This window comes from Echeneis naucrates, chromosome 16, assembly GCF_900963305.1.
Source record: "Echeneis naucrates chromosome 16, fEcheNa1.1, whole genome shotgun sequence".
In the NCBI taxonomy this organism is placed as follows: Eukaryota; Metazoa; Chordata; class Actinopteri; order Carangiformes; family Echeneidae; genus Echeneis; species Echeneis naucrates.
Genome location: NC_042526.1, coordinates 10,312,494 through 10,333,371, shown reverse-complemented (window position 1 = coordinate 10,333,371; position 20,878 = coordinate 10,312,494). Strand labels below are relative to the sequence as shown.

Here is a 20,878-nt window from a genome sequence, read left to right as displayed (position 1 = left end):
TCCTCTCCCCTGATGCCACTTGTTGGGGTTTTTGTGCAGGGGAAATTATACCAGCTCTCTAGTAGAGGCGGCTGTGAAACCAGGGATTACAAATACGGATGCAGAAATACGGACATACAGGTAAACCTTAGAGGAATCCTGAAAATGTGCATTCAGACTGCAGCTGTGTGACATATGTGAAGAGGGAACGCTTGTGTGGGTGTGCATATGTGAATTTGCATTTTATCCAAACATCATTTATCAACAAAATATTTACACGAGTGCCTCATGCACCATAAATGCACTGGGACTGTGTTTGAAAGAATAAGCAATGACATATTAACTGCCCAGCTCTGCATCCACCCAGTGCCACTGCTGAACGAATGGAGAGAACTAAGAATAAGACAAAAGGGAAAAATGAAGTACCTTTTTAAATCATCAACACAAGCTCCATCCTATGTACCATAAGTGTGCAGAATTGGGGCATATAATTCTGCCATATTGTTCTGAAAGCCATGATCTTTGCCAGTTTTTACCCTTAATCACCGGATAGCTACAGAGGCTGCTCCATCATTGAAATTGTGAAGCAAAATGAACATCTAGCCTACTCTGCAAGTCAAATGTGAGCTGAGAGATAATCATTGATATGGGGCAGGAGAGAATGAAACTAATAAAAAGGCCGTGTATCAAAGTATCGCAGTTAAGCATTAGTCACGTGAGGGCAACTACACCACAACTCTGCTGTTCTCTAAATGAATCCCCCTCGTCCCATGCTTGATTTATGGACCTGTAAAAACACACGTTGTTTTTAATCTGCTGCTGACTGAATCTGCCTCTCTAATGAAATGTGGATATATGTGTGAGTCTGTCCAATGGTGTGTGTGTGTGTGTGTGTGTGTGTGTGGGGGGGGGGGGGGGGGGGTACAAGTGTGTGCATGTATTCACTTATGTGTGTTTGATAATGATGTATGGGCTCAGGTCTGATTCTTTGAACATGAATTTTCTCTCTGATAAATATGCATTCAGTTACACAGACTGATTAAGGTGTAAACCAGTGTTAACTCTGTGTCAAAGCATGCAACACATGCGCACACACACACGCACACACACCCATGCAAACACAGAGACAGACACATTTAGATGCTTATTTCACATACAGTACATGGCCACAACCTTAAAATAATGATAGCTGAATGATTCATATATATATATGTATATATAGTTGAAGAGGGCATTTGACTACAGACCATTGCTCCTCGACAGTCTGAAGTCATTGAAATTTATGGCTTATTGTCTGAATTGTTGGATTTGGCAGCTGTTGACTTGATGTGATGCACATGTCTCTTCATTAGCAAACAAGTCTCCTGTCCTTCAAAGCAAAAACAAACTGACAACTGACAACAGCTATCTCCCTCTCCCTTTTTTCTTCTCTGTAATGTGAAACACAATCTGACAAGAATACATATGGAGGCAAACACATACAGATATATGTAGAGACATACTCATACTCATTCACTCAAGTTCCCATCTACTGCACAAACTTTGTAAGATGATGAGCATCATTGATTCATTCATCCTCTCCCGCTGGAGTCAATTCCAGCTCACACTGGGTGAGGGCAGGGTACACCCTGGATGGGTCGCCGGTCACACAGGGCCAACATACAGAGAAAGACAGAGACAAACAACAACCAGGCACCAATGAACCCAAACATGATGTCTTTGGACGGTGGGAGGAAACCCACACAGGCACGGGGAGAACATGCAAACTCCGCACAGAAAGGCTCCAGGCTGGGAACCGGCCTTCTTATTGTGGGGCAACAGGGCTAACCACTATGCCACTGTGTTGCCCTTGAAGAGCATCAGAAAATTTAAATCTGACTGTAATATCAAACACAGGATTACATGTAATTAGCCTATTGCATCTCCTATGAACTTTATGATAAGATATGACAGTCTGCTCTAATTTGAAACTGTGCTAAAGATGCTAAAAGACTTTGGGGTAATAGCAGATAAATGTTATAGCCACTTGCCAGATGGTTTCTGCATTTAACATTACTATGTTTGCTTGTTTGGCAGACATCAACTAAGCCTCAGTCTATTTGGCTCCAGCTTATTACAACTGGCTCATCTCCTGATTTAAAACATTACAGTGTGTGCTGCACTTGTCTCTCTGTGGTCAGCACTTCTCAGACTTCAATAAAAACATTCTCTGTTGGCAGAGAGAGAGAGAGTGAAAGAGATCCAAGCAACCTCTCACCTCTCTCATCATAAGAGCCCCTCATCCCAGGGCTATGGGCCCTCCTTCAGAGGGGAGAGTGAAGGAGTGAAGGATGAGAGTCTGTCAGATTCAAACAACAAAGAGGTGCTGCCTTACACATCCTTCCTCAACCTGTCCCCTTCAGTGGCAGTGACATCATTTAAATCATTTAAATCCTCCCAAACATGACCTATGGCAAGTGACCCGTCATTCTAACGCTCACACCTCGGTGTGAGACAGCTGCCGAACTGCTTATTTAGCAGAAAATGCCACCCAGCTAACTATGTGATTTATTCAAAATTATTCCTCCACAGTGCTCCTTCACACAGAGCATTTGCCCATAGTTCACCGTGGTCCAGGCAATTAGGAGCAGGCCACACCTCTTCAGGAGACAGAGCACCTGGCTACAGCAGACAGACATAAGGAGGAGGAGAGCTGAACGACGCACAGCTTTTCACGATGGGCTGGAATAACTAAGCAGAGCAGTGAGGGAGAGTGAGGGAGTGAGGAATGCAAGCCAGGCACTTTAGGATTCATTTAGGCTCCCCATCTCCCTGGTCACTTTATTAGCAGTCTGGGAAGAGTGATGCGTGTCCCAAAGCTATGCAAAATGCATAATCAAGCATTTAAATACACACCATGTGGATGGGTGTGTGCATTAACCACACACGTGCATCTACATGTGCATGCATATTGTACTTGTGACGTGTATTGCATAGATGCACAATCATACACACATACACGCACACACAAAATGTTTGCTGCCGTTACAACCTCAAGGTATTCAACTTTTACACTTTTATACTAACAGTCTACACAACACAAAGCCTCCTTTAGTGCTCCCATGAGCTACATTGTAACCGTCACCTGTGTAATGTAAAGAAATCTGCAATGGTATATTACAGTAAATCCTATTGTACTCTCAGAGCTTTGTGTGGTGGCTTGTTGGAAGAATCAGAGCTTAAAAAATTTGAGGAAAACGGGGTTTCCTCATCAAATTTACATATCGCAATTCCACACTCATTCCATCTATCCTTTCTGCTCTCCTTAGTGCAAAGCCAATGTAGAGCATAGTTGGGGATGTGGGACTTCTATTCCCAGTTTACAGACAGAACGCAAGCAGCAAACACACAAATAAATAAGTAAATGAAGAAAAATGAAAAGGTCTCCCTGGAGAGGAGGATGTGTGCTACTAATACGCAAGGAAAAAGACCGATTTGCACAATGCCTCATCCTGAAAACAAGGGACAGACGGCACTCTGTAAATGATTCAGTGGATGTACATGAGATTGGGAGAGAGGATTGGGGGAGCAGCATGGAGTGGAAGCGCAGGTATAATGTTGCTATAGTCTAGGGACAGTCTGAAAAGGAGCTCTAGGGCTGCTTAAGTACAAGCCTCAACATTACCAAGAACAATCTGCACAGGATTTATTTGAGCTTTAACAGTGGTACGTCAGCAAAAACTTCATGCAAAAAAATTACTTTTGTCTATGCTTTTTAATGAAAGGAGATGCACTATGTAAGATGTCCTCAACAGGTATGTTTACACATACACCAAAAAAAAAAAAAAAAAAAATCTGAAACTCCTGTTTTACTGTTGCCTCGTTTTTAAGTCAAAAGGAATGGTTAGGAAAAAGACACCAGAGGAAAAACACGTTCAAGTAAAAATCCTGCAATTATATATATAAACCTAAAAATTATTAACTATGATCTTCTGACAAGGCAGCATGGCGGTGTAGTGGTTAGAGCTGTCGCCCCACAATAAGAAGGTCGCAGGTTCAGCTCCCGTTTGCATGTTCTTCCCATGTAATAATTGACCGTAGGTGTGAATGCAAGAGTGAGTGGTTGTTTGTCCTTGTGTGTTAGCCTGTCCAGGGTGTACCCCGCACCTCCCCCGAGGTGAGCTGGGATTGGCTCCAGCAGCCCTGAACTGAAAGACAACTGAAAAAGTGGTAGAAGATGGATCTTGGACTCATACTGACCTGGGAAATAGGCTGTAATTTTGTGTCATTTTGCAGAGACACAAAACGGGGGAAAAAGTGTTACAGAATCTACAGGTGAATGGATTGAAATGCAATTCTTTAGAGCTTCTTCTGAAAGCTGAAAAAAAAAAGTAAAAGCCAGGGAGCAGAGGAAGAGAAGGGAAGAGAAACTAAAAGAGCAGCATCCTGAGGCGCTGGAGGGGCCTGCAACCACCCAGGTCAGCATTTCACATGTGTCACTTCCTGTTGGCCTCAGCAGGAGGAGCGGGGGCACGGGGCCTATCAGACTGACACAGGAGGTTACACACCAGGCAAATGGACAAATACAAGCACACATACACGCACACACAACTTCTCCTATCCAAACAAGTGTGATTCAGGTTAAATGCAGACTGAGGGTGACACAGAAAGGGGTCAGAATGTATGACTACATCCACAAAGTCATGCAAAAAAGTAGTTTTTTAGAAAAGAAAATGGAGTCATCCAGAATTTTACCATCTCACACGGTTTGTATGTAGGCCGTTCATAAACATGTGACACTGTGTGTCTCACATGTGGGTGCACAACTTTCCATGCTATGCTGACAACTTCCAGGTGAGTCTTCTTTTTCTTTGTCATTGAAGACCTCTTCTACCCGTACTTTGTTTAAAAAAAAAAAAAAAAAAACAGCAGTCACTCCACCTGAAATAGCAGAGATTTGGGAAGGAACACAGTGTTTTAATTATTCCGATGTTAATTTATACTAACGCATGAACTCCAGTGCAACATTTTTTGCATACATATGTATGCATGTGCACATTTATGTATGATGCTGCAGAGACAGAGAAGGAGTTAGATGTTTGTGGCAGAAGATGAGCGTGTTCTTTGTACAATTTCCAAATCTAGCAGAGGAACTGTCTATCAGATCTATCAGGGAGTCCGTCTGCCTGTATGAATGACCTCTGTTTATCACGTCTTGGTTCGCCTGTCTCACTCTTCCTCTCTGGCCTGTGTTCATGCTGCTGTTTGACATTGCAAGGAGCGGGCTTTTTTCTCCCAGCAGCCTCAGTGGACACTGAGCTTTAGCCTAATTGGTTCCAGAGCAGACCCTGACAGAACTCTCTTCAGCAGCATACAGCCATATTAATACCCCGCTGCAATACATACATACACACACACTAAAAACAAGCACAGCAATCAGTGACTAGCTCGCTAATTAACGCCTTTGCAAAGCATCTCATTAGCATGTGTTGTAGAAAGGGGCAGTAGGGGAGATAAGCATTTTGGATTTTTTTTTTTTTTTTAAGGGAAAAAAATTACAAAATAAAGCCACAGCATGTGCGTGTGTGTGCGTGTGTTGATGTTGTTGTATTCTACTCAGGGGCCAAGGGCCTTGCTGCCCACCAAGCAGCGGGTTGTGTCTCAAGGGAGTCCATTACAGTCTTCTGAGCGAGAAATTGGAGTCAAAGATAAGCAGAATTTTAAAAGCAATCAGGACAAATAAATCTCTGCCATGCAGGCAACACTTTGGTTGTTAACCAGCAACTTAGCCTGCCTGTCCTGTGTGCAGAATAGGGGATGGATATACAGGAAAGGAACTTATGGGAAATAGCATGTAGTTATAGTGGAGCACAAAGGCCAAGAGCTGCGGAATTTAAAGATTGCACGGCAGAGCTCCATATGACAACATTGGGATGCACGGTTTGCAATTAAAGAGAAAATTATTGGTTATCCAAATCTATTTGGCTTGTCTCTTTTTGGACTTACAACTTTCACCCCCTGCATTTTTCCTCTGTCTCTCCTCCCATCTTCCTCTGCTCTCCCTCCCTCTCTCATTGCACCCATCTGCTGCTTTATCCCCTCCTGGTTTTACTGTGGCTTCATCACAGCCTGTAAAAACAGCCCCCTTTGAACCCTATAAAGGCAACTAGCATCAGGCTTATTGTAAAACACAATCATAAGGTAAATGTTTATCCCCTCTCCGCCACTCTAAACTCCCCTAATGAGCCTGCTGCACGGGTTTCCCCTCAAAGCTGATGAAGAGGAAGCAAAAACAGCACGTTCTGCTCAGACTGAACCTGCAGCAGAGATGCAACTAAAGTCCCATCATGAAAACAGTGTGTAGCACAACCACAGCAAGAAGGTAATCTTATGATAAAAGGTCAGCAAAGAAAAACACAAAGTCTAAAGTGCAATAGCTCTAAAATGTCAAGTACTAATGAGCAGTTAAATCTGCTAAATATAGAAATAAATATTTTCATGCCAGCGAAAGAATAAGTATAGGGGTGATTTCTTCAAGGAATCTTGTGTAAAATGTATTGTTCTGTTTATACTGCCGCCGTTCGTGGCAAAGCACAGTATGATTGCCTGGGAAGGATAAACCCTCTGACCTTGCTCTTCCTAACAGCCAGTGGCTGTTCTGACCTGCCCATTATCCATCTGTGACCCCCCTATTACACCCACTGTCAGTACATGGCACTACACTGAACCGCACCCTGCACTGCAGATGAGCCATCACTCTCACCTCTGAACAGCAACGCCAGCCCACACAGCCAGGCACACACAGAGAGCGTTGGAGAAAGAGAGACTTCAGAGTAATAGTAAGCAGGTAGTTAGAGGTCAGAGGTCCTGTGCAATCGGGACAGCAGTTCCACTCCTGGCAGCCAGAGCGGAACTCTGAGAGGGACCTGGAAGTAGATATGATGACCTTTTGTACAGAGGACCCCAAAATATACTCTCTTATCAAAATGACCTTAACGTAGGAGCATGGGAAGGCGAGCAGAGCCCATCCATCATCTTAAAGATTAATCCTCCTCTCTATTCTTCTCCTGAATCTATTAATAATGTCGCCAGAGGGGAGAATTTGTGGCAAAGATTTATTCTGATATTGTGACTTTATTCATTAGCCAATAACAGGGGGGATTCCTTGAGAAGGAAATATGGAGCGAGCTTAGGGAATGCTAATTCACTACTCATGCTCTATTTGAACTATACAGAACTCCATTAACTTGGCCTCTATTAAATTTGCTGACAATCTGCACATGCTGTATGCCACTGTAGCACAAATAGGAAAGATTATCATTTGCACTGCAGAGGTCACCAATTATTTCAGCTTTTGAAATTTAAAGCAGCTTTCATCTGTTAATTGTCAAAACATTTAACAGCACATTGGATAATTCTGTGGCAGGTGTGAAGCTTAAAAATCAATTTGGCTACAAAATCTGGTGCTTGAATCCCGAGCATTTCCTCACTCATTGAGACAAAGCAGCTCCATTAATAGATCTGTACACTGGATTTCACACTGTGGAGCAGTGCTGACAGCCCCAGGGGCATACTTCAATTAGAGACTTGGGTGAGTTTAAACACTGCAGATCTACTCTCGCTCAAAGGCGTTTGTCTCTCTCCCTTGCTCTCCCGCTTTCTCTCTTTTTTCCTCGCTCTCAGCCTCTCTCTCCATATCTGCGTTGAGCACTCACACTCCTTCTTCTTCTTCAAGTCCTGGTCTCTGTAATCAACCCAGTGCTAATGGCTTATTCTTTCTGCTCCAGCACCCACATTTCACTTGTTTATTTTCCCACACTCGTAAATATGGGGACGCGTCACAAGCACAGCGATATTAGAGCAATAATCTCAGGTAATTATCAGATGCCCTCTCACTCTTTTTCTCCCTCTCCCTCCCTCCTTCCCTCTAACGCTCCCTCTCTCTTTTGCCTTACTCAAGACAGCTACAGAGAAGTTTTTTCACCTTTCCAATGAAGGTAGTTTTTGAAACAGACACAAAATATAAACACAAAGGTTCCCTTTTCACAAGGGAGACTTACGTGGATCATAGAAAATTTTTGGCCAATTCATGTAATTTACAGGTGAATTATTGTAACACAGGAAACAGCACGCATCCACTGTTCATAGTAAAAGTCATTTACATTTTTATCTATATAACCCTTAAGAACAAAGGTATCAAGATTTCCTACATGTAGATTATATTGAACAAAATTAAAAAATAGGCCTATAATAGTTTCCATATCTTACATGAAATAATTAAAAGTGTAAGGCTGATGAGATTCTGTCTTTATCACCAATAACAGAAGTCTGACCTTTCAACTTTTTACACAACTGTTAATCCAGAAAATATTTATGGAGGCAGGTCACTGCTTAAGGAAATGGATAAACTACAGTGTCCATATCCATTATAGTGAGGGAACAAGTCATCCAGTGCAGTGGGTAGCTCATTGATGTGTTTTACGTAGTTTTCGGACAGTGGATATTCATGGTATGGAGGGGTGAAGATACATCATGCCTTGGCTACCCAGTCAAAACCTATTCGTTTAGATCAATTTTTAAGAAGACTTGTTGACATTAAGAGAGAAATGTAAAATACGCAGAGAGAATAAATTATATTTTTGAAGGTTAGTCTATCACTTACCCACTCCTGCTGTATGAGGCCAACGGCCTTGTTGGCCCGGGTCAGGTTTCGACATGCTAGGATCACGTGGGCCCCATGAAGACTGAAGGACCTGGCTGTCTCAAAGCCTGAGATGTGAGGAAGGACAAAGAGAGACAAACAGACAGATAAAGACATGAAGAGAAAAAAAAATACGAAAGCCAGCAATGCTTCAAAGATTCGTTTTTTTCTGAAGATAAGTTTGATTCTCTGGGGTTGAATCTAATGGAGTGGTGATGGTGCGAGTTGGGGGTTGAAAGTTAAATTCCTATCAATTTTCCATATAATTTCTTTCATTGAGAAACCCAGTGGTCTGGTAGAGGAAGTTAATCATTTCTCTCTGAAGTGATGAAATTGATGGAATTATGGTTAAGGACTTCTTCCTCTCATCTTAGATAAAGTTGCAGATCTGACCGCCGGCTCTCAAGAAGGTATCTCTGCTTATACTGGGTTAGAGGAAGGGAGGTCGCTTATTAATTAAGTTGGTAATTATACAGTGATGGCAGTAATTATGAAAACATGGCTCATAATAGAGGGATGTCAAGTGAACAATCGAACAGACATGACATTCAGACTGAAACCCGGTGTGATATTTCAGAACATCAAAGACCCCTGATAAGGACACTTCTCCCATGAAACAAGGTCCACAGATATGCATAGAATTTATCAGTCCAAGACTATTTCATGGCTCCATCCAAATCATGTAGTCACGATAAAACTGACAAAAATGGAAGATAGAGGGAGAGAAGTTCATTTCTAAATTACAAGTCTAAATGGGTCATTTCAACCCGTAGGTTGAATTAATTTATGAGATTAACTTTTTTCCTTCGCCATATTTTTATTTCCTTTGACATTTACTATCCTTCAAAGTGTCGTGGAAAAGTTCAGCAGCAAAGAGCATCTATCACATTATTCAGTCCCACCTCTACAGTAAATATAAACCAAAGTCAGATAGACACATGCACACTGAGAGTTTCTTGATTGACAAACCGTCAGGCAAAATAACTGTTTCTGCCAAAGAAGGTCTGAGAGCCAGAGTGTATCAGAGGGTGGATTAATATGAACTGTAATTAGATTATATGTCTTAATCTGATTTTCATTAAGCACAAAACTGGGAGGCCTAATTGTGAGGAGAGTGTTAAGGACTAATATCTATTAAAACTCAAAATTGGAGTAGGATTGGAAGCCCTTTCTGACAAGTGAAGCATGGAATTAAATTATATGACACCTTATTAGGTGTAATGGAGGGGACTGTGGCTGTGAGCGGAGATCATTTCCCTCAGAGGAAATGGAGATGAAAATAAAAACAACATGACAAAAAAATACTAGCAGTGTGACTCCTGGAATAAATATGCACTTTAGTTTTCGGGTGGAGCAGGCATCTCTGTAGCGTCTTAGAAAATGTCTGCATTTCTGCTATAATTTAATTGAAATACTAATAATGAAGAAAACTTAGCTCTAAAATAATATGGATATGTTGGATGCAATACTTACTGCACATTACATGAACAGTGTACCAACCTAATTTTGCAAATATAAAAAAAATATTTCAAACATGCAATAATTTAAAGGGTTCATGTTTGAAATACTTTTTTTATATTTGCAAATTTATTTATTTTTTTGTTTGTTTGTTTGTTTGTTTTTTGGGTCGTTTTTTTTTTTTTTTTCCCCAACATTCATAAATTGGACAAGTGTCCTGGCTGCTGGTAAACAACACCATGTCCCTCTCACTTGTTGTGTGTACAAACCATGAAAGTGAAATTAATCGACACCAGTGTTTTCCATAATGGAGAACAAATTAGAATATGGCAGCAACAACAGCAGCAGCACCAAAGCCATGTATTTCCAGTGACAAATAACAAGGGCTTGACATTAATTGTGAAATAACGAGAGCAGCGTTGCTCTAACAAAGACTCCCTGCCCTCTCACCCATGTTGATGGTGAAGAGGGCCACAACTGAAATTAGCTCCTGGTCAGGTGTACAACAAACAGAGCCTGTTTGAGCATTGTACACTGATGGTGGAACATGACGAGAGGTCAGAGGCAGTTTTTTTGTTTGTTTGTTTGTTTGTTTGTTTGTTTTTTGGGCGGCTGGGGGTGTCTGGTGGATAGACAGACTGTTTTACAGCACATAGGAGGCTCAACTATTAAGCTACACCTATGCAATCTTCCAGGTTCTTTTGTCTAAAGAGACATCAACAGGTATATGATTATTCAGACTGTTTTTAAAAACATGTGATATAAAAATAAGTGGATCCTTTGATTGTGCACTTCTTGAATCTGAACAAATGTAACAAAATCATATTAAATGGCTCAGCTATTGTTCCAAATTTGCCTCACTGTATACGTATGAATGTATAAAATGTACAGAAATTGTGTAAAATGTCCATTAACCAGTGAATGCTCTTCATGGTACATTAGAATCCTGGCCCTACTGATATTCCCCAATAATGAGTGTGATTTAGTGATTTCACGCTTTGTTTGTCCTTCCTGGCCGGCCGCCCCTCTCTGGATCCCCCTCGTACACAGGTGTATTGGCTCAGTGTAATGAGATCATTACCAGCCTCGTCAGTAAACGTGTTTATTTGGCAAACTAAGCTGCCTGCTCCTTCTCTCTCTTGATCTGCATCCAAAGAGGCATTTAACTAAAATAAGCTCCGCAGTACAATTGGGCAAACAGAAGTCAATTCAGATCATTACAAGACCTGTGGGTAAACATGTCGAGTTCCCACAATCCCCCTCCATTTGTAGCTGAAATAGCAACACAGATCACCCCACCTCAGCCATTTTTAACGGCAGTATCCAACATAAAAATATGTTACATGTTACATTACCGCAGTCATGAATAAATATGTTAAATCTGTGACTGCTAATTATATTGTGTCATTCTGTGTTTCTCGGGTTGGGTTAACTTGGTGCAATTAATTTGATTTATTCATTAAGGTTTCTTGCGTCTTTGAGTTGGCTAAGTGTTTACGAATGAACAGATTCATAAAAGTGATGTGAGTTTCTCTAAATCTGGTCTAGTGTTGCCACTGCAACTGTCAATGACATGAACATTAATTCCTTCTATTTTTCTATTTAAGAAAATATATATCTCTTTGTCAAGCTGACAGTGGAGTGATGACAGGAAATGGAGAGGAGAAAGAGAAATGGGGAATGACATGCAAGGTCTGAGTGAACACGCATGGTTTGCTCTTAACCCAAAGGACCCTGGGAAACCTAAAGGTGCATGAACTTTCATCTTTCAGTGAGATTTAACACATATAAAATACGCTAACTAACAATTGTTTTCACTTATGTTTATGCTATTAATTAGTTTCTACAGTGTTCAGGTTACATTTATCCAATAAGTTGTAACAAACTGTGAGACTGTATGGTCTTCTTTAAAAGATACTTTTAAAACATATTTTTAGCCTGGCTTTAATCTACCGCACTTTTTGACTCTTTACAGTAGTCTTTCACTCTTTACAACTTGGAGTTATGTGTGATGTAAATTGAAGTTTTAGTAAAAACATTAGTTCTCAGTACTCTGTAAGTTATCTAGTACCTTTTACTGTAAACAGGAAGCATAAATAAGTTAACAATGGAGCGATTTCAAATTCAGCTTTACTCCGTCTTTGATGGCCACACTTGTACCTGCTACTAGTGTGTATTTCTTGACACCAGAAGTCAAAACTGCACAACACCATGGTGCGCACACACACACACACACTTTGTGACTTTTAAGTTCCCCTCTAATTCCCCTCCATTAGTCCAAGAGGAGGGAGATGTCACCCCAAAAGTGGGATGTATGGTTAGTAATTACAGCCCAAGGTTGGGTTGTTCCAGGCGAAAGCGCTGGAGTGGTTCTATTACCCCTCCCTGTCTCCTTCTGCCTCCTTCCTACCCCCCCTCAAACCCCCTGGTCTTCATCTGACCCTCTGTGTCAACCTCCAACTCCCTACATAATCTCTCATGATGGCCTCAGCACCACACTGGTCACCAGTGGTCCTCCTGCAGCCGGACTTAACCTGAGTACCTCACACACACAGACTAATAAACCTGATAAACACACACACACCACATCAAATCACAATCACACAATGTTAAAAATGGATCCCAGAAGATTGCTCATGCACACACATTTCCTTAGCATTAGGACTATTTTCATCACTGCCCTCCCCTAAATATGTAACTTCCTCAACCCCTCGTCGTCTGCAGATTGTAATCTCGATAGGTCTATAAACTACTTGACTACACACAATAACCCAGTAACCTTTCATTTTATTTTACATACAGCCTTTGAGCACATATATGTATTCCATCTTTTCTCTCTAACCTCTTCAGTTCTATTATATTAGAGCTATAATCATTATTGAACCCCTCTGGCCAGCATAGCACTCTTTGCATGTTACACCAGTTTGGGTCTACATAGCAAATTTCATCCAAGGTTAATAAAGTTGAATAATTTGACTAACCACCCATAACTGGTTCTCATTACGTAGCCAATAAACACATTCATCAAATAGGACATGAAATGCCAGTTTAAAAACAATAAAATTCTCCTTCGATTACTTCTGTGACTAAGTTCACAAACTGTCACAAAGCAGGACACCGGCCGCCTGCTCCTCTCAGCAGACACACACACACACTCACGCACACACACGAAGTTCTATCAGACCTCTGAGTATAAACACAGACACATTTGGGATGTCATCTAAACCACACACAGCCACTCAGAGATCCACAGAGACGCACACACCAAGATACAAGCACTGCATGCCACCCTCACCAGGAACATCTTTTTATCCATCTAATTCCACCCACCATGAATAATGCATTTCCCTCCTTACAGAGACTCGGGTTTAACGCATTGCTGTGCGGGTCTTTAAGGGGGTCCTTATTCATAAACAGCAGTGCAGTAAATACCAGAGCTTTGCAGCCAATTTAATGGCAGTTATGCTTAACAAATCTGCCTCAATCTAATGATCAGCCACAAAGCCAGGCTATGGGTTTAATCTGCACACAGAGGCTCCCCCAGCTCTGCGACTCACTGAATATGCTTAGGGATCTCTCCATCCAGAGAGAGGAGAGCACCGGCCTGACACTTAATCCTCCCAACACAACACTGGGATCAACAAAAACATGGAACAATGTTAGTTTTTCATGAATAAGAATAATATTCAAAGTCTAAAACACTGCAGAGACAATGCATAGAGATACTAAAACATTATGAACCGCTCTTTTCCAAATCCTTGCTATTCCCCATCTGGGCCGCCTGAGTCTTTTCTGCTTCTTATTCCAACATTGACCTGGCACCTAAACAGCAATGTGGAAACCATGTGGAATTCAGTGCATGCATTTAGATTGAGTAGAGCTGCGCAACTGTAGTTATTTCTCTGACAACCAGACACTGTACAGAAAGGCCAAAAAGATTCACATTAAACTCTAAACATGTCAACATAAAATACACACACACATACATACATATATATATATATCTGCTGTATCTGCAGAATGATATAAATACGCTTTAAAAAGTTGCTAAGGATAAAACTGTACACACAATACATGTCTGAGTTCCGGTCACGGTCAATAATTTAAAAAACACACTTAACATACAGTCCAGGAATCAAAATAAAACAGGGATATATCTCACTGGGTGTCGAATTTGAGTAAGACAGAGGGCCAATATTTATTTTTGACTGCACAATTTGCTGACAACTGAGCACGTGCTGTAACAGCCTGAGCTACTTACACCGCTCCCCTGGTAAGGAGACACATATATGTGTAGTTACGTACAGTTCCCAAAAGGGCTGTCACGGGGCAGAGGTTACTGCATGTGCCAGGGAAATACAAATATAGTTTTGCCTTCAGGAAAGGGCTTAAACTCAGGTTTCAATGTAAGCACAGAAAAACAATGTTTATTTTTTTAAATAAATAAATAAATAGTCCACTTATTTTGAGAAAGAAAGTATTTTGCCTGTGGAACCAGCAGGGGCAAGCGATATCACATCAATGTCCCTTTAAGGACAACAGTTCCATGGACCCCTGGCCAGTAAATAACCTGAGAGTTAGTTGATAGGAGGGGAATTAGAGCCTGAGCAGGAGTGTGTAATGGGGATGGATAGGAGGCTCAGGCCTGGGTCACAGCCACTTAGGAATCAATGCAGAGGTACAGGTGTACAACCACAGGTCTATAAGAGTGAGAAAACCTTTAAAGAGAAGGGGGAGAGAGTGAGAGAAGGAGAAATTGGGAAAACAAACTACAATCATTTATTTCCATTATCACAATTAAAAATACCATTCAAGTTGCAATAGAAAGCAGAGAGAAGAAGACTAATGTTGTGAAGTGAGAGCAGCACTCACGCCGGCACGACAAACCACACTACTGTCCCGCCTCCCAGCACTACTGCAATCGAACTTCAAGGTTAGTTACAAAACCAGAGACTATGAAAATTCATGCATAAATAAACTCATATATGTGCTTTTCATGTATATGTGCATTAAGAACTGAATTAAAAGAACTGAAATGTAAATTTGCTAATTAAATAATATCCCACTATTATTAATAAAAATGTCACATTTTCTGTGAGGAAATAAGCACTGAAGAAAATGGAAATAGCCTTGACACTTGGATTAAAACACTATTGATGTCATTAAAATGCTAAGTGGGTCCAACCAATTGGCATAACCACATTTCACAGGAGTAATGTCAAAGGAGCACACCAGCAGTAGCAATTACTATTAGAATGCTATTAATAATGGCTGATGCATATTTAATATGTAGAGTAAAACAAAGGTTATGTTAATATGGGTTTGTTATGCATTTATACACTGTTAAAAATGTCTGTATGTTGATGCATTCTTTTGAGAAAATCTTTTCTTTCTTTTTTTTAAATTATCACATTTTCATTTACTGATCACATCACAATAGATATTAAATGTGAATTATCTTTTTCACCACTTTTTGTTTTTTTTTAATACCAAGAACAGGCCCGTGAAGCAGTTAATAAGGAATGTATTAAACCCTCAATAGCACCAACATCATGGACCTCTTGTGCCCTCTTGTGGTAAACTTATTTGCATTTTTGTACACTTCCTGTAAAATAATACCTCACCACTCTTAAGTAACAGGCCAAAAGTTCATTCATTCATTCACCTTCTACCACTTATCCATCTCCAGGTCAAGGAGGGTGCTGAAGCCAATCCCAGCTCACATTTGGCGAGAGCGGGGCACACCCTGGACAGGTCACCAGTCAATCACAGAGCCAACACACAGAGACAAACAGAGACCAACAACCACACACACACTCAGGCCTACGGACAATTTAGAGTCACTAATTAACCTAAAAATGGATGGTGGGAGGAAACCCAAACAGGGGAGAACATGCAAACTCAGCACAGAAAGGCCCAGGAATCAAACCCATGACCTTCTTGTTGTAGCTAACACTAGCTAACCACTATGCTGCCCGCGTGCTGTCCCCAGGCCAAACATAGCTTTCTGTTTTGTTTTTTGTGGTTGTTTTTAATTTTTGTTTTTTGCCGTTTTTTGAGATCCACAGTGATACAGCGGTCTTTTACAGCATCTACAACACCAACAAGTTCTGTTGACGGATCAGGAATTACCCAAAAGTTCTTTCAAGAAATGAAGAAATTATGCACTTTAAATGACCTACAGACAAGACATTGAAACCAGGTCTGACATTCCTAAGAACCCACTTATTATTTGAACACTGACACATTTTTATTGGAATTTTGCTTTGCTTTAGGTAATTAGTATGCTAGATACTTTATCTCAAATTACTAAATTATCCTAAATCACCAGAATTCTTACATATGCTGATTTCACCACGTCCAGAACACATTCCCACAGTTCACTTATTTCCAGCAGAACTAGAAGGTTTATATACATCTCATACAGCTAACTCTACACATTGTCTTCATCTCCCACAATAGTCAAATTTAATTCATCTGAAAGATCTTAATTGTTGACACAATTATGCATTTGTATTTTATCAGTACTACACTTTGAAACTGTTAAGATTACTGTCCCCGTTTTTTACCCTGAGCTTTTGGTTTATTCATTATTTGCATCCTGGGTCAAGACAATTGTTTTTTCATCTTCATGAATGTTCCATGATGTTCCATTGATTGTAATATGGTTTATTTATATTCTTTTCCAATGAATAAACTAAGTGAGCTAAAGAAAATATATCATATGAGTTCAGTTGAAGAGTAGCATCTGTTATTAATCCACTTAAACGTTTTCTCTCTAAAGGAGACATGTTTGTTAATACAAAAACTGCATGATGTGGCTCCAGTTTGAAAAAAGTGACAAAAAAGTGAACATTTAACTTACTGAGCTTCATACATACATCAAGGCTCGCAAAATTGAGAATTGTATAAACTCCGATAACTCTATATTGTCAGATATCAAGGCCATGACAGTGTTTACATTTACAAGGTTCTTTGTTGAGTGAAGGTCTCCAGGCTGCTGTTAATCCCTGTAATATAGTGCTGCTTTGCAACATCTCATAATATACACACACATAACAATTACACTGCTGTGGCTTTTCTAGGGACAAAGGATTTGAATATAAAGACAATTAACGATTTTATGTTTATTTTATTTCCCTCATGCTGTCATTATCTATCCCGAACAAAGCAGCAAGTCTGAACAAATGGCCACTATTTCTGCTAATTTAAACTAAAGGAAAGAGGAAATACATTTGTTTCCAAATCATTATATAGTGAGCCATGCATTTGCTGGGTACAAAGGGACACCATTCATTACAGTTAACAATGACATCCAATTCAGCCCAGCTAATGAACTTCAATACAATCATGTTCGGTATTAAGGAATGATTTGTTGAGTCTAAGTGTATCATTTTGGAGGCTAATGTTGATGAATGTTTGGCTGCAGAGGGATGGGTACTTGCAGGGAGCAGGAACACACTTGTCAGACAACCTCCTACAACAATGTGATATTACAACTCCACCTAGTGGTGTCATCTTAGAAACACACGTCATCCTAATGAGTTGTGACATAGCTGTAACAAAACAATGCTCATCACAACCTTATGAAACTCACCAACACCAGAGTTGCCACCAGTAATGAGGACAACCTTGTCAGAGAGGTCACGACCTTGGAGAATCTCTAGAGCCGCAGTGTTTCCATCATACCGTTTTGGTTTCACCATCACATCCTCTACTGTAAATGCCTGACGAGGGTCGAAGTATGTAGTCCGCTTGTTAATGTGACTGAAAATAACATAGGAAAAGGATTTTTATCATAAAAAATTCCAGTATGGCATCATTTCACACAATCCATGAAACCAAAATAAACCATTTTGCTTCTTCTGTTAAGCAATAAGTTGAATTGTAAATTTACTTACTCAATATAAATTATCTGTCCTTTTTCATCGGTTTCTTGCTCCCAACCATATGGTAAATCTGTGGGAAAGACATTAGTTTTTCTTTGACAGCTATAATACATGGAAAGAAAATGTCTTTGCAATGCAGTGCTTGATGATTGAAAATGATTTGTTTGAAAACTCAATTAATTTAGTACTTATCCAAGGCAACTTGACATCAAGAAGCAAGGAATTTAAGGCAAGGCAGATGTCCACTCATCTGACTGTAAAGCTATATATATAAGTATATATATATATATATATATATATATATATATATATAGGACACACTTTCTCATTTCAAATTAATAGGAAAGTGTGTCCACATTTTTTGACTGGTAGTGTGTATGCGTATAAGTCATGTTTTCAGAAATTTGACTGATCACTGTTTAGCTGTTCAGAAGAGACAGAAATACATGTAAGACACTCAGTAGAAAGTTTATAAAGCAAACCTCCAGCACAGCGTTTTTTCTTTCCCGTTTTGGGGTGTTCCCACTGTGTCTTCATCTCATCATGGCTGTTGATACACAAATGCAAATTTATATTCCAAGTGGCCTGGGTTGTTACTTCAATCCATTTATTCAGAAATACAATTAAACCATTGCATATTTATTATCATCACTGTTGTACTATGTTATAGTATAACTATTTTTCCACAAGAAGTTTTCTCAGCACTCTCAATAGATGTAAGTAAGCCAGAAAAAAGTGAGACAAAAATCACACTAGATAACATCAATCATCCAAAATGAATTAAACGCAAACTAATGAAAGCTACAAAAGTCAGAGCAGATGAAACAAAATACTGGCAAGAACTGCAGAAACGCTGCAATTCAACCAAATACAAAGGACACGCGATACACATGATACATGATAAATAATCAGAAAGGAAAACAAATTTGCACACAAGACAACGCATCACATAGTTCTGTGACATGCAAGACAACTTCAAAGAAAGCTAACAAATCACATCCATCGGTCATTGGTCACCACAGATGTAAAGAACCAGCTAAACACTGATTTTTCTCCAATAATCAAGTTTCACACTTTCACAAAAACTGTATTGTGTAGCGTTCAGTAAAAGCAGCCAGGTGTACCGTCCCTGATTGTTTGGGGATTATGTCTCTAAAGAAGATTCCTGTAATACAGTTATTCATCTCATTTCACGACCTCGCAGGTCCTGCACAGAGTCACAGTCTGAGCAGGACGTTTCACATTAGACACCTGCACAGCACCAGCGCAGACCTAACGTAACGTAATTCAGATTAGGTGGTTTGTGACTGTCTAACTGAGCTATCTAGTTAGCTCAGTTGCACACGCAGACTGAAAAGGATAGGGGCATTATCTTAAAACTAAATCTATCCGTTACACTTACTTTGCATAGTAGACCCATCCATCTTTTGTAGACCTCTCCTCCCAGCCGGGTGGTAACTCGTCCTCACTGTCCGTGTCGTCCATACCGGCGTATTTCAGTGCTGCCATGGTTTAGTTTTTTTTAGCTTAAACGTCGGTGCCACAATCACAACCCAGGAGGTAATATCTGAATCCAAGTGTCAAAGCAACACCACGGCGTCCAACGGCACTTCCGCAACAACACGGTGACGATGGCCGAAATGCCTTTTGGGTAATTGAGGCTGGAAAATCTGGCAGCGCTGTCTGACGGCGTGCTCTTTTTCTAATATTTAAATATTCGTTATTATTTGAAATTCATGACAAGTGTCACTTGTAGCAAAATGTAATTTATTTTTAAATATAATAAAATAACATGAATTAAATATAAATTTAAAGACAATGTATGAGTACAAGGCATCCTGAAGTGGAGTCTAATCTCATCAAAAAACACCAGTAACAAATTTTGCACTCAGAAATAATGAACATCAAATGGCTCACAATTTAAAATGTAATAACTGATTTTAGTTTGACACCTTTTTTTCATACACAAACAAACCTGAATTAAACCAGCCACCTGTCACGTTGACCTTCCACTGGCCTGCTAATGAGCCAATGCAGCTCATTAGCATTAAAGCAGCAGTGTTTCCTTGTCCTCTCCATGTTTCCTTCCTTTGACCAGCATCCTTACTGTGTCCTGGCTTGTATGACTAATCTGTTTGCAGAATTGAAGTTTCCAAATTAGATTTCTCCACAATTATGGGGGAACAAAGTACCAGGAGAGGAAGGGGAAGATGACAAGCTTCCTCAGTCACCATTGTCTCTGTGCTATGTATTCAAACTGTGGTAGCTGCATTCATTTAAAAACCGCCACGCCTAAAGAAGAAATATCACATGATTTGTTTGATTAACGTTCTATTTGTTTGTCCTGCAATCAGCTCATGAGGCCAAAACATGTGTTTTATTTGATTTGGCCACGCCAGTATTTAGTTCTCTGATGCAATTATGAAAGCATATTGAGCTTGCTCAAAATTTGTTGGCCTCTTCAATACAACTATTTATGGTGTGTTTACTGTTGTGTCTTAGCTATAATTAATTTTTTCAACAGTACTCACTGTTTCCTTGCTGCCTCACTAAAGTTATGACAGGAAGAAAAAGGACATAAATCATGATGAAATCTCTGATTTAGTTTCAGGTTCAGTGGGACATTTGAATAGAACCTTTGTTAACATCATTAGTGACATTTACCTAAATCAATTAAATCATTATCTCATTGTTATATCCTAAGATTGTTAAAGTATGGATTAAACTGTCTGATGTTTTTTATTTTTATTTTGTATCTCAAAATACTATTGTATGATAACCATTTATATCCAGAGACCAACAACCACTTACACTCACACTCAGACCTACAGACAATTTAGAGTCGCCAGTTAACCTAGACATGCATGTCTTT

General features: G+C 40.0%; 1 protein-coding gene across 1 annotated transcript in view; it reads right to left on the bottom strand.

Moving 5' to 3' along the window:
* Positions 1–19,605, bottom strand: part of wwox (WW domain containing oxidoreductase) — a 119,558-nt gene extending 99,953 nt beyond the window's left edge. The window contains exons 1-5 of the mRNA XM_029523195.1: positions 19,409–19,605; positions 18,489–18,553; positions 18,019–18,076; positions 17,715–17,884; positions 8,621–8,727 (exon numbers count right to left, since the gene is read on the bottom strand). Of these exons, the coding sequence (XP_029379055.1) occupies positions 8,621–8,727; positions 17,715–17,884; positions 18,019–18,076; positions 18,489–18,553; positions 19,409–19,515 (507 nt within the window). The 5' untranslated portion in view covers positions 19,516–19,605. The remainder of the gene's footprint in view (positions 1–8,620; positions 8,728–17,714; positions 17,885–18,018; positions 18,077–18,488; positions 18,554–19,408) is intronic.
* Positions 19,606–20,878: the final 1,273 nt, after the last annotated feature.